Here is a 14,586-nt window from a genome sequence, read left to right as displayed (position 1 = left end):
ACATTTTCAAGAGTCTAAAAGCTACAACAGCTGATATTTGTTTTAAAGAAAAAGGCATCCAAAAAACTTTCTGCGACCTGGTAACTAGTATAATGAAGGAAGTCTCAAGCCATACAGAGATTAACACAGATTTAGATAATTTCAGTATTACACATTCTGAAGCGTACTTGAAGGAAAAAAGTGTACTACTTTCTCCACTACAAAATTAGTATTTATGCAATGCATTACTGAAGTTCTTTAGGGTAGGATTCATCTCACCTATTTTCTGTGTTCTAATAGATGTAGATAACTAAACTAGTTTGCTAAACTGTTAAGAGATGCGCTCTCTGCAGGGGTCTTTAACTAGGTCAGGTTTTAGAGATATTCTCTCCCTCCATTGACAGTAAAGGGAGAACAGACTTGCCAGGTCTACGTGTCTGAACAATTTAAGTCATTTGCACAACAACTCATCAGCCAACAATTAACTTCCACTGCAGTCCCTCCCGTTTTTACTATTTTTAAAAGTTAAAGCATAAAATCATGGTATCAATTTCCAACCTTAGGTCTCCACATTAAAGACTTTTTCTTAATCTATCTCATAATGAAGAGGAAACTGTATTATGAAGAGCTGAGCATCACACTAAGAAAAAGCACATAACTCTGCCGCTACAAGTAAATGGCATTTGGGAAAAAGCATTATTTTCACCCACCTTGTACCATACCTTTTTAAACCTCCAATTCACCATCTTGAGCCAAAGTATAACATTCTCATGTACTACATTTTGTCACCTTACCAAAAGTCACGCTGACAGAAATGTTACATTCTTGTTATGATCACACAGCCCCTTATTGCTTACAATAGAAATGCCAAATACATGAGTTAATCAGGATACCTGAGGAAGCCAGAGCCAGCAATAACAGGCAACAAGCACACTACCAACTTCAGTGGGACCTCACTCATCTTGAAATTTACTACCACTGTGTTCTTACAGCTTGAATTTGTCATTTGCTTAAGCACTTTGTTGAACTAAGGCATGGGAAGAAAGGCAGCAGAAAAAGTGGTCAAATATCAGGCAGATTTACATTTTAAGCCATAGCACAAAACAGATTTGAAATTAGGAATTTCTCTGTAGAAAGTTTTGCATAAGCTAAAAAAAGCAGCTTACCTCAGTTTAATGACTCTGTATTTGTAAAAACTTCCCCGTAAAATGGTTCTGCATAAAAAAATACAAAATGCTTGAAAAAAAAAGTGTGATAAGCTATTGTTTAAAGTATTTTTTTATCTCACATTTTGAATTGATCTGTGAATGGTTCACAAGGTGCTGTAATATACTTGATGCTGTACAGATAACTGACTATCTGCACTCCCCCACCAGACTCCCCCACCAGAGTTGAATGGCTTGCTGATCAAAGAATAAATGCTTTTGGGATGACTTTTTCATCCATTAGAATCTAAACTGATAAAAATGGTAAAGTCAGATTATTAGAAATGTGTGTGTATTAGGAAATACAACTGAATATAGATTCAGGAGACTGGTTTTTAATATTTATTTAGTAAAACTCACTATACAAACAAAAGTTATCACAACAGCATAATATGTAGGGTTGTAGTTTCTCCTTCCTTCAAGCTGCTTATTCATTTCAGTAAAAACACATATATACATTAACAATGATTTCCCTTTAAAGCACTGGGGTTTCATATATTAAAACATACCTGGTAAAATAAGCTTAAAATAATTTTACATTGCTTGGAAAAAGATTTTGAGTAATTTACTCTTACCAGAGTGCCATTGTTGCACAGTATTCAAAAAAATGAACCACCACTAAAATATAGAGTAAAACATTTAAAAGTACATTTATTTAAAATGTGGGCAAAATATCAATATAAAAGAAAATAGAGTATAAGAAATAAAAATAAAGTACAAAACATTTTCATCTTCAACATCCATAATTTAATAGATAGCAAGCCCTTTTATTTTTACATCCAAGTTACACTTTTGGCTGAAGTACCACCATTTACGTTAAAATGTTTAAAAACGGGCTAATCATGATACCTAAAGTGGGCTCTTTTAAAATGGTAGTATAATACAAAACATAGTAAATTATGTTTCAGCATAATAAAATTACACATCCTAAAAAAGATGCAGTTTATTTTTGCTTTCCTGCTTTAAACTGCTCATCATCCCTAGGAAAACAGCTGGAAAACAGCATCCACAGGAAGTTTTAGTTGCTTTGTACAATGGCTGAACAACTAGATTTAGTGCTCCAAGGATTCCGAAGCAGTAAGGCATTTTACTATCCATCAAGTAAATTTATATGTATGTTTGTTAAGAAAGAACAACTTTAAGAAATGACTGCAAAATAGAACTTCTATAAAAAACATGCATAAAGACACAGAACCCTTACTGGTCCTTCCACTGCATTTATCAAATCAGGGTTCATCATCTTCTTCAGTAAAACACTATTTTCCTCATCTGCAAGTAACTCATGACAAGTATCTTCCTTAGTGACAAGTCTTTTTCCTATTGCTTGAATATTCTACTACTATTACTTTCTGACAACCCTGTCTCCCACCTCCACTGTAGTATTTCCTATCAAAAAGTAATTCCACTTTGAATATGACAGGTTTCTGGCTGTTAAACTACCCTCCTATCAAGCAAACATTATACATCCTAAAAAATTATAATTAGTTCCTAATTAAGAAAAACTTTTAGTAAACCACACTTCCCAAAGCAGCAGACAGCCTTTACACAAAAAGGATATGATTCATAATCCAGTGTTTGAGTAAGTACCCCAGTCAGGACAAACTCAGCATTGTGAACATCTGAAAAGATCAAAAACATGCAGTTTACACCCTACAAGGACATTCTTCCTCATTCTACACGTGCGTCAGGAGGGGCCATTCTGTACCTTTCTGCTCTTCATGCAAAGGCGTAAGGGAGCATTGCCCCACCAATACCAGGGCCCTACTGTTAGCCATCACAGACATCACACCACAAATACTAGACTTCCCCGAGCATGTCTTTGTTAATAAATACAGCATGTCTTGGGGTTCTACACTGAAGTAAAAACCGCTAAAGTGAAAAACCCCAAATCTTTAACTAACTTGATGAATACTGAAACAGTAATCTTGTCTCATGCAGGACTGAAGCCCCAAGTTCAAGCGTACCCTTCAGAGGTTTATGGTGACCTGGCTATAAATTACATCTATCAGAAATACCTAGCAAACAGCTGGCTCAGATTTCGCCATGGTTTGCAAGATAGACCATGTATTCCTCTATTATTATTATCTGAAAGCTTCAAAAGATGTCTGTACTTGTAAAATATAATAATAATTAAAAAAAAAAATCAAAACAGCCAATATATTGTTCAAATTGATAGATTATACATACCTATGCCTCTTGCGAAATATTCTCGACATAAATGAAGGTCATTTTCACAGGAAATCAAGATTATCTCTGGCAAACTCTAAACGAGAGAAACTAATCATAAGCTCAGAATAACACAGTAAGATATTACCAGTAAATTTTAGAAAGCAACACTCTACACACTTTGTTCTGCTTATGCTCCATGAGTTTTCTAAAAGAAGGTTGTTTAGATAATACTTTTCCTCCCGCGCATTCCACAATAGCTTTCATGGTGGAAAGACTGGGACAAATTCCAGGTGTAATGTAAAAATATTTTCCCTAAAAAGAGAAAAAGAATAAGAAAAAACATTATTTTGTTAACTGATTTCTGCAACACATGAAGTTTTATTAACATGTTACTCTACTCTTATACAATCATGGGACAGGCTTTGTAAGGTGGTGTTAGATATCACAGGTTACGGCAATGAATTCACCAGCTGATGAGCTGTCCTTAATTACCATTGACATTTTCCCTGGAGGGGCAAACCCACAATTTTGAGAAATTTGAACAGCTTAGGTGTGCCTATTTCAATACCTGTAAAATTACAACCATGAAACCTTCAAATGACCACTGGTCAAACTAGGTTTTAAAAAAACCCAAACCAAACCCCAAGATCTTTCAGCTTTTAATTAACAGCCCATGTATTGCTTTCTGACAAAAATTTATCCTACTACTTGGCTGAGACTGATACAGGTGATCAGATCACAAAGTAGATTATCTCTGTTTACCAGCTAGGAATCAAAAAATAACTTTGCTATTTAGATTGCCAAACTGAGTGAAATGTAGTATTTAGACTTTATAAAAGACATATATTCATATTCGTTACAAGTTGTAAAAACACGCTTTTTAGGTGGTCTGCCTCAAGAAAAAGTCTCAAATTTAGTTATACCGAGGAATCTCTAGCCAGTTGGATCTTAAGATACTTCTCTGCACTGTAATGTAATTTCATCCGGAGGCACGAAAACCATCTTGCACCATCCTCACAAGCAGCCTGCTGGTAAGTGCAGTCTTCAAAGAGAATCAGACTAGAACTCCCTTAGGCTGAAGTGTAAAATCACTCTCAGACCCTCAGTTTTATGGGCAACTGCTTTGACTACCAGGCTGGTGTTAAAAAAAAGTCCCTTCCATAAGTGGCATTTTACAAATAATGGAGCAATGTTCTAAATTCTGTAAGGGAACAAATACTGTTAAGTATACTGGGCATGTTTAGTTCACATCTACAGGATCCAGTCACTCAGAGGGCTTAGATCCATCCAAACTATGCTTAGGCATGAAATAGCCTTGAAGTAAAAAATAAATTTTAAAACAAATGCTTCATGTTATATATCAGTCTGTTTTATTGCCCTCAGCTACAAAAGCTGTGGTCCCAATGCTGAAAAAATTTGGTTGAAAAGCTCCAAGCATTTAAATGTCCTTTTAAACTGCATACCTTGAACAGTGGAGCTACTTGTGCTCTCTTTAGAGACTCCTCTAAACTAAAGCAGAATAGCACCTCAGCTTCAGCATCTCTGAGCACAAAGTTCTGCTCATCTGAAAAAGAAAAGATTGATGACGTAATGCACAAAAGACAAAAACATCCACATAACCCAGGATCTAATCTGATCAGAAAATATTGATGGAAGGGTGACTCTAAATGGTACACTCATTGATTTTAACATGATACTGCCTTTTATTAGGTGTCTTACAAGGACAACCCATGATTACTTGGAGAACTGTGTGTGTATTTATACTTGTGTATCTAGCAACAACTACTGTCCTGTAAAGTCCCTTTTTTAAATCATTGGAGGAACTTGCAAACTTTTATTTGTTGATTCTCTACGAACAAAGGAGCAGAATGATTAAGTTTAAGTGCAAATCACTGTGACAGCTATGGGAGCCTAGAAACTGTCTTGAACTCCTCACACAGTCTTAACAGAGCAAACTTTCCATCTGTTTCCCTTGTCCTGTTATTCAGCTGATTTTTCTTTCTTTTTTGTATTAGGGATGCAATTTCAGTCTTAACTTCATCTTTCCACAAAAAGCTGTGTCAAACACATTTCTAAATCACTTCATTCAAAACAACTAATTTTAAAGGAAAAAAAAAAATTATATGGAGAACAAATTGGTCTTTCCAAGGACAATTCTGATAACCTGCAAGAGATAGTGTTAATACTCTTCTATAAGACAAAGAAAACCAGTAGGACAAATTTTCTAAACAACTGCCCTATTGTCCATCATTTTACTAGGTACAAAAGTGAAGGCAGCCTATTACCTACAAACTGACTGAATTTCAGCAAAGAAGTAAACTATTTCAAGTACTAGACCAAAACAGTCATCCTTCTAAATCCCCAGGCTTTATCTTCTAACCACTTTCAAATGGATTGATTTCGCAGTTCACTGAGGCTGAACCAAGCAAGTTGCTTTCTCCAGATTTATAAAGAAGTTTGCTGGTTTATTGGTTAATTATCCACAAATTTAAGTCTTTGTCATGGTTAGGCAGCAATGTTACATATTTCCTCCTTACAAACAAATTATATAAAAAGCATAAAACAATCATAAAACAACTAATCAGCCTTCAAGAAGATTTTCTTCAGATCCAACATCCTTGTCAAAAAGACCAAAATCACCTATTTTGTCTTTTTCAGCTGCCAACATAAAAGCAGTGTAAACACAAAGCTGATATCTTCCAACAGACTTACAGTACTAGACTAATTAACTTTCATTATTTAAATGCATTTTTATATGTATTTCCAACAGTGACTTAGTTCCTTACAACTTATATTTTAGAAAAATTATTGAAACCAAAAGTATTTGGGGCTTAAAAAGTAATATAACCATAGGTAAAAATCTGCAAATGTCTATATGAGAAATACAATCTTATTTCTTAACAACATCCGATTATTTAATAACTTTAAAGCAAACTTTTAAAGTATTTTTTTTACTTCATTTAACAGAAAGGAACTGTATTAAATCAAATAAAAACTAAAAGAAACAAAATGTTCTGTTGAAAGAGAACCTGATAAAAAAAAACTCCATAATTTGTTATGACACCTGTATTTAAAGATTCGAACATAACCTACCTCAAGTGAAATACAAAGTAGCTGCTTGTATAATTTTTTAAACATAACATCAGTTATGAACTATGCTAGTCTGATTTGTTGTAGACTTAAAATCTCTGCTTTCAAAACTGAACTCTAGAAGTCTGACAAGAGAAGCTGAATTCAGAAGTCAAATCAATGAAGTGTATTTAAATATGCATGTCATCTTCACATACTTTAATCAACAAACCTTAGGGTTACTACAGAAGTTGATACTAGTTTAACTTACCAACAAACTTCTGGCATTTGAAACACTCTTCTAACCACTCTGGAGTTACTATGTGCTTGACTATAGAAATTGCTGTCAGGAACTTGACAGTTCGGGTCACTTTACTGGCAATTAGATGGGTACATTTCTGGGCCGATTCTGCTACTTCACCTCCAAGGATATACAATTTCTGAAAGTTGTATAAAACACAAATCAGACTGGAATAGTCCTTTAAAAATTGTAGGAAAAAATGAAGAATCATAACGTCTCCATCAAATAAAACTAAGGTCCTAATGAAACAGTAAATATAGGAGATTTCTGTATTACAGTCATTCCTTTATTAAAGCTGATTAAAGGACAGAATTTACAGCCACTGAAAATTCAGGTATTTCGAGACACAAATTTCATCTGGCAAGACTGAAAGCTACATTCTGCTTCTGCAGTTTTTGGGGTTGTTTTTTTAAAGCAATGAAATAACTATAGGATACAAATTAAAATCTTTTTTTTAGGTAAAACATGCTATTACATTTAAGTAAGCAGAAAATGTAATAATTTTGCTCTTTTCTGTGGAAGGTGTAATATACACTATAGCTACAGGAAACTTTATTACTTTATTTTGCCAGTCTTTTTTTTGAAGAGAAAAGCATCTCATGAAAAACATGTATTCTTTAAATACACTAGTTCCACATGTATTTTTGATGATACTGAGTAATCACCCTTTTTTCCTTTTCGCATTACAGATATCAACTACACTAGAAGAATCTTGGGCCTTACCCAGTACAACCATCACTAATCTTCTCACCTAAATTTGATCATGAAGTCTGCTGATATAAAAACAAATGTGGAAAGTGCCTTCTTGCTTTTAAAGCAATCATTTGAGAATAAAAAACAAGTACCACAGAAGCATAAAGTTCGGTTACCAAATAAAACTCATATCACATAAATCTATACTCTAACCTCAGCGCCAGCAAGCATGGGTTTTTATCCACTAGATGCATTCTAGTAAGTCTTAGACAGCAAAAACTTAACATCGAGAAAAGTTAACAGATGTTTCAATGTAGTTCACAAGAGATAAGCATGAAAGTCACCTTAATGTACTGTTGAACTTGCATAGGCTCAAATCCTGTGAAGAGCACCATTGGCGTCAATTCTGGGGTGAGTTTTTTAGTAGGTGGCGGTAGGTCTTCAATCCTACCAAGTACATGAAATACAGCAGAATGTTAAGTTTGGGCCCAAATTTGTATTATTAGTATTTTAAAACTAGACAAGCCCGGTCTTACAATTTTTACCAATGGAAGTACTCAGATGAATGAGAATTAGGCATGATCGACCTTCTTCTGAAGAAAAAATTGCGATGCTGAGAACAGGACATTTTCTCCTGTTTCTGTTCTCTCCCAATTATCTTACTACTTCACTCTCTAGTTATTATTTTATTCCTGCCAGTTGAGTAGCTCGCAATATGCAAAAAACGTTGATAGTTATTTCAATCAGCAGGGCAAAGGATGGAACCAGACTGATGGCCAGCTGACATTTCTGTGCAAAAGTAAATTAAGGGCTACTGACACTGATTGCTCACCATTCTTACCTTGCTCTTTTGGAAGATGGCTGAAGACTGGATTCATTTTGCTTTGGTTTCAAAGGCAACCTCACACCCTGAAATTAGATCACCTACATGTTTACATCTGAATTAAACAAGGTAACAGACTTCTATTCTGAAAGAGGAAAACTATACACCGATATACACTATATCAGAGAAAATTAAACACAAATTAAAAAGACATGCTACTGAATGCGTACTGGTGCACCTATTGCTTACACAACTGACTCAATGCAAACGATGAGCATTAACCAAAGCTTCTCTACAGTTATGCAACCATTTAAGTGTACGCCAAATAAAATATTGTGGGACTTTTTTTCCTTTAAATAAAGCTGATAATCACCAATGGAAATCCCAAATAATTAAATAAGAGAGTGAAAAACCTGACCACTTGTTAAATACATGAAGATTACAATATTCTTTGAGGTGCTCAAGTATCAACAGAAAATACGGGCACCTGCATTGTTCCCTAACTACATAAACAGAAGCTCCATTGGATGCTCAGGTACTCACTGGACAAAGCACTCCCACTTCCCCAGTACTAGATCAGCCACTAGAGCATCCGCCCACGGGTAGAGAAATATAGCTTTTAGGCTCTCCCTGGCCCGAGTAACTTGAAACCACAGCTCTCAGTTGCAATAGCATGTGACATCTATTCCTTTTTAACCTTCAAATCTACACCTGAAATTTAGTGAGGAATGCTAGAGGCACATGACGAGAAAGACAGGCAGCATTATTCCAGCCTCGCTATGAGGATGGTCCTTTGGGAGGAACAGACCACAGGGGTTTGTTCCCTACACCCAGGGATGTGCGTTTTTATGGTAGAAAATCACTAGTAAGAAAAGCTGGAAAGAAAAGCGCATGCGCTCACCCTTTTGATAGACATTTCATCTATGAAAATGCAAAAGGTAGATGACATCAATACTGTCCTCAAAAGAGGACCCTATGCTTTAAATCCCAAGACAAACAGAAATGCCTACTGAGAAGGCAGTGAAGTACCTTGTCTGACACTTCCACAACCTCAGCATTTTCTATTACCAAATCATATTCTTCATATGTGGGCATCCAGAGGGGAGCTGGGCAAGACTGCTTCCTAAGTTACAAGATTCTCACTTCACATGGGCAAGAAGGGTCACCATATAGTAAATACAGAACAGGAGGTACTAAATTCAGCTTCTGACCCCTAAGTTCTCTCCATTTGCTATATACGACAAAACAGGGACCACCACCTGGTCTGACTGAATCCCATAGAGGCGGCCCATGCCCAATTTTAAGATGAGCTCAACTGCAGTATGGACCCAAGAGGTGGTGGTAACAAACCCAAAACTTAGTTAGTTAAAAGCTATTTTAAATACTAATAGTGCATACTGAATCTCCTCAAGGATTTTTTATTTTGTCACTAGTACAATGCATCCTTCTTCAGGAAAATATGAAGTACACAAATTTTTTAAAGCACTTAATTTCCTAAAAATTAGTTTCTTACAGCCCCACAAAACATTGCCACAGTGGTCTAAAAGAAGAATGTTTCAAACTTATGGCCAGGGACACAGTAGTGGCTATTTCTAAAGCGTAAAGGCATTAAAAATACAAATAGCGCCCAGACCTCCTTTAAAGTATTAGTACAAATTAAGTTATGACAGTTACTAAGCTCCTCTTTTCTGAACAGGATACAAAACAACTGAGATAACACCTGATCCAGAACACAAGAGGTATGGCAAAATGTTTTTGTGCAATATAAAATGTTATCTGACAGTCATCTGTTGTACAAATGGACTGAAATCTCACTAGCTCAAATTGGAATTTACCTACATAAAGACAGACACTGTGAAAACAGTTATCAAGTGTAAATCTGAAATGGGAAGAGAATTTACAATACAAAAACTGAAATAGTTTTCTACATATTTAGAACAAGGAAACTGTTCAGAAGATATGCTGCAGTTTCCACCTCAGTTCTTACACCTGTCTCATGTTTTGCATGTTTCACAGAATACACGACATGACAAAAATTAAATGTTTTTTACTAAATCTTTTTTAATTGTTTGCTTACACTGCTGTCATTTCCAGGGTTATGAACTACACTTTTTAAAGCATGATATATTTTTAAATTTTAAAATATACAGTATTAGTGGTTTTAATTCTTAGACTATTTCAAAGAGAGGATAAAAAGTAGTTCCACCCTTAATTTACATTACCTATCCTATTTAAAATTTGGTCAATATTCTAACAGAACTCTTACTGATTTTGGGTGTTTTGCCTTAAAAACCCTTATGTGGCCTGATTTTCAGATAGTGTTAGGTACTGACTCAAAAAATACTAAGCCCTTTCTACAGGTCTGATGTAAAAATTGAAGAGTGAAGCAATAGGCCAAGATGCCTCAAAAGTAACTTGATTTTGTGTATCACACTGCAGTTTCTTAGTTCTGCAAAAGATTACTTCTCAGATTTCTTGAAATAAAATAGAGAGAACACTACCAGGAAGTACTGCCAGGAGGTTCAGTATGGGTCTGTGTAAGCCCCTCTGGCGTGTTGCTCACACCATACACACATGTGCTCACACATTAAAAACACTAAAGAGTAATCTTATAAAAATAGCAGTATATATAAAATAATTCAACGTACCATTAGAAGTTCTGGTGACACCTTTAATGGGACTCTCCAAGCATCTAGGAAATTCAGAACAAAACAAAAATAAAACCACTGGAAAGTTATTTGTAACAGATGACACGTTTCCACTGATTAAACAGGTACTTACATAAATGCTACAGAACACAGGATTTTGGGACTGAAAATCTTACCCAGAAGATTTAGAACTAGATGTTGACTAGGAGAAAGTGGATCTTGAAGACTGAATACTGTATACCGACTGTGCTGTATCTGCCGTAAAGCTTCAAAATTTCCTAGCAGTATGTCACAGAGCCATTGCGCATTTACACATGGTATTCTCCACTCTTTAGCCTTCTCGTATTTCAAGCCACTGGGCCTTATTGTTCAGAGGTGAAGAAAAAAAAAAATATTTCAATGACATAGGTAAAATAGCAATTTCTAGATACTCTGAAAAAATACTTTTTTTCTACATGCCAGAACAAGTCAATTAGGGGAGAATTTCTGCCCCAAATGGAATCAAGTTAGACCTCGATTTAACTTAATTTTCTCTCCTCCACCATTTTAAAACAATTATTACAAAAAAAAAAAATTTTTACTTATAGATGATGTAACAGTCAGCATCACTTATAAAAACATTGTAAAATAGTGAAACTAGAAATGACTTTTCTTTTGCCTGTCTTTAGAAGGCCAAATTTATCACGTAACAGTGTTCAGTAATTTAGTTCAAAAAGCAACATCACTAAGTTTATTGCTATCAAATTGCAGAATCGATTAAAATTAACATTCTTATAATGAGATGTAACTAGCACCTCACATTCAGATAAGCACTAACTGGCAATAAGCTACTGAGAACGTGATTACTGCAGAGATAAACCACTTACTCTTTACAGATGAGAACTGTATTGCTGCGACACAGATAGCCTGTGTATTTGGCACCTGCTAGGTAGGCCATTAGTTTGAGGTCATCTCTGTCGCTATCGACAAATCCTGTCACAGAGATTATCTACAGATAGAAAGAGACAGTTACAAATAACTGAACATAGATGGTACTTACAAAACACTCCTGCTGAAAGTATTTTTCTGTTGCTAACTTTTTTACGTTACAATGAAATATGCAATATCATAACTATGGCATATAGGTACTTAATTAAAACATGGCTTGTAGGACACAAAGTACAATTTAAAAGTGATTTGTTTATACATAAAAATTTCAGGTTTCTAGCAGTAGTTCTGACTCAGGAAGAATCATTTTCATTCTGCTGGACAGCTTTTTCTCATTTACAAAGACTAGAGTTTTACTATGAAAGAGCTCACAGCTAGTTTTCTTCTCGCACATGTCACCTCTTTCTTCTGCTGCTGTTTATATTCAGGAAGACAGAGAAACGCTTACATTTACTTGCCCTACTCTACTTTTAAAAGTCTCCTGAATGCTCTGCTCCACTCTGCCATGAAGCCAAATAAGCTGTGCTAGCTGATCATAGGTGGTAAACTGTAATTCCACTTCGTTCTTATCCTTAGTCTTGCCAAGTTTGCATTTTTGCCATTCTCTCCTTTTATTTAGGAAAAAGGCAACAGCAATTTTGTTGTTGATAATAAACTACGTTCATTACATTACATATTACGTTTACTACTAGCCACTGTGTTCACATGCATATTGTTATATTCTAATTTTGCCAAAGCTGTATTTCTTTTTATGTCTTTTAGAACAGGCTAGTAGCAAGGCCGTCATCCTGTATGTCTGCATCAAGCACAAAGAAATCCCATGCTAAGACATACTTTACCATCTTATTTTACATCACACAGTGTATTTCAAGATGCATCCAATTCAACTGCAAGTTTATCTTTCAACCCCACAAAACTCAACTTCCCCAGTGCTCCTCATTGCACAGGCTACTGTGACCTCCTATTCTCTGATGAACTGCACGGACTTCCTTTTCTGGTATTTCCTAGGTATTGACCCAGAAAAAGGAAAAACCCTCAAAAAATCCCCTGAAGATACTGGGTTATGGTAAACGTGCTCTTAGTAAATAATCTACGCAGCTTGGATTCCTGCCATCTTGCTACATATAACTTTTATAATCTTTGCACCTCAGTTTCTAAGAATAATTCACAAACACAGGTGTTACTCCGCACCACTCAGTAACATTTGCAAAGCGCTCTGAATCACCCGATAGCATGCAACAGATCAACAGAGGACCTTAACAGAAGCTTTTCTTCCGAGACAGAAGAAATGTGTGTTTTGCTTTGAGTAAACACTTTCTAGCTATACTTTAATGCTGCTCATATAAGGAAGCAAGCATTCTTTAGAAGTAATCTTTTTCTTCTTACATGCTGAGAGCATGGCTTTCCTCCTGGTGGAAATGCCACTGGAAAATGAAGCGCTCGATGAGGTGGTACCATTTTCTTCTTCTTCAAGATTGAGTTCAGCCAATGTGCTGTAATACATCTCTTCCTCTCTCTTAAAGCCTATGAAGACATGCATAAACAGCTTTTAAAAACCAAAATACATATTTATTTTATTTTAAACTTTTTCTACAATACAAAGGTTCGTTTTTAATCATGTTTTTCTCTAATTTTTCAGAATCCTCCTTCCATAGCATCTTTCTCAGTGTTCTCTGGAATAAATCTATTACATGTGTTACAAAAATTGGTTATACCATAAACAACAAATCATTAAAAAAGCACATAATGAGAAATTTTAATTTTATACTTGCAATCTAAGCATGAAGTACATACTGAAAAGCCCTACCTTTCTAGTAATAAAATGAAAGCATGCATGAACACAAGTTACTAGTTTGCTTACCTGAGCATACATGTTACTGACTTGGCTTTCACAAAGAAGATGTGTACATCTGCTTGTAAGGGTAGGGTCCACTGTCCCACCATGTGCTTGAATGATCTGGTAAGAGGACAAACCCAGAACTTCTAATACATGTAACAATTTTAAAATTACCCTATGAAACAAACAGTCTGACATGAAAGTCTACCTTTAGGACATTGCCACCATTAGCACCATTTCACTGAAGAGTTACCCCCAAAAAAAAAGTTTGTTATCTAGCTTAAGAATATTTTAAAAAAAAAAAAAAAAAAAAAAAAAAAAAAAAAAGGAGAAAGCAAAATTAAATATGCACCTTTTCACTGAGCTACAAAAAGTCTATTTTTTAGAATCAATTAAAAAAACCAAATAATGATATACAAACAAAAATAACCCTTCTCACGTTTATTTCTGCAGTATAACTATTAAATACTTGTTCATGAACTATTCAATTCTATCTCAGCAATAAACACAAGTGCTGTTAAAAATGTCAACAGCTTACTTGATTATGTAAAATTGTAGGGAAAATTCAACTATAAAATCCATCAGAAGTTTCTGAAGAACATCAAAGTCCTCTCATTTAGGAAAGGATACAATCAGATTTTTCTGAAAAATAGAAGTTGGCAAAAAATAGAAACACTCTATTCTTCCATCTTATTCACTCAGGTGGATACCTCACAGGCTACTAAATGCCAAAATTATATGCAAAAAAAAGTCTTTTTATACAATAAAGTTAGATAGCAATGCTATATTACATTTGCTGCACTAGAGCTGCCTGATTAAAAACATAAATAGTCAGGAAATAGTTAAGGCTATAACTTATTTAGCTCATGCTCTGACAAGGCCCAATTCAACGAGGCTGCACACATCCAAAGCATTTTTATGACTTTTTCTGGTCA

At 35.1% G+C, this 14,586-nt stretch overlaps 1 protein-coding gene across 3 annotated transcripts in view; it reads right to left on the bottom strand.

Moving 5' to 3' along the window:
* Positions 1–1,150: 1,150 nt before the first annotated feature.
* Positions 1,151–14,586, bottom strand: part of PAXIP1 (PAX interacting protein 1) — a 36,664-nt gene continuing 23,228 nt past the window's right edge. For 2 of the 3 annotated variants that reach the window (XM_049798769.1, XM_049798772.1), the window contains 12 exons: positions 13,676–13,771; positions 13,201–13,338; positions 11,754–11,875; positions 11,064–11,248; positions 10,888–10,931; positions 8,258–8,325; positions 7,761–7,863; positions 6,694–6,862; positions 4,817–4,917; positions 3,531–3,665; positions 3,372–3,447; positions 1,151–2,803 (listed from right to left, as the gene is read on the bottom strand). In XM_049798769.1, the coding sequence (XP_049654726.1) occupies positions 2,673–2,803; positions 3,372–3,447; positions 3,531–3,665; positions 4,817–4,917; positions 6,694–6,862; positions 7,761–7,863; positions 8,258–8,325; positions 10,888–10,931; positions 11,064–11,248; positions 11,754–11,875; positions 13,201–13,338; positions 13,676–13,771 (1,368 nt within the window). In that variant the 3' untranslated portion in view covers positions 1,151–2,672. The remainder of the gene's footprint in view (positions 2,804–3,371; positions 3,448–3,530; positions 3,666–4,816; positions 4,918–6,693; positions 6,863–7,760; positions 7,864–8,257; positions 8,326–10,887; positions 10,932–11,063; positions 11,249–11,753; positions 11,876–13,200; positions 13,339–13,675; positions 13,772–14,586) is intronic. The other variant, XM_049798771.1, reaches the window with a different exon arrangement.

Source organism: Accipiter gentilis, chromosome 4, assembly GCF_929443795.1.
Source record: "Accipiter gentilis chromosome 4, bAccGen1.1, whole genome shotgun sequence".
NCBI classification, from domain to species: Eukaryota; Metazoa; Chordata; class Aves; order Accipitriformes; family Accipitridae; genus Astur; species Astur gentilis.
Note: the sequence above shows the minus strand (reverse complement) of the source record. Positions and strands in the feature narration are given on the sequence as shown.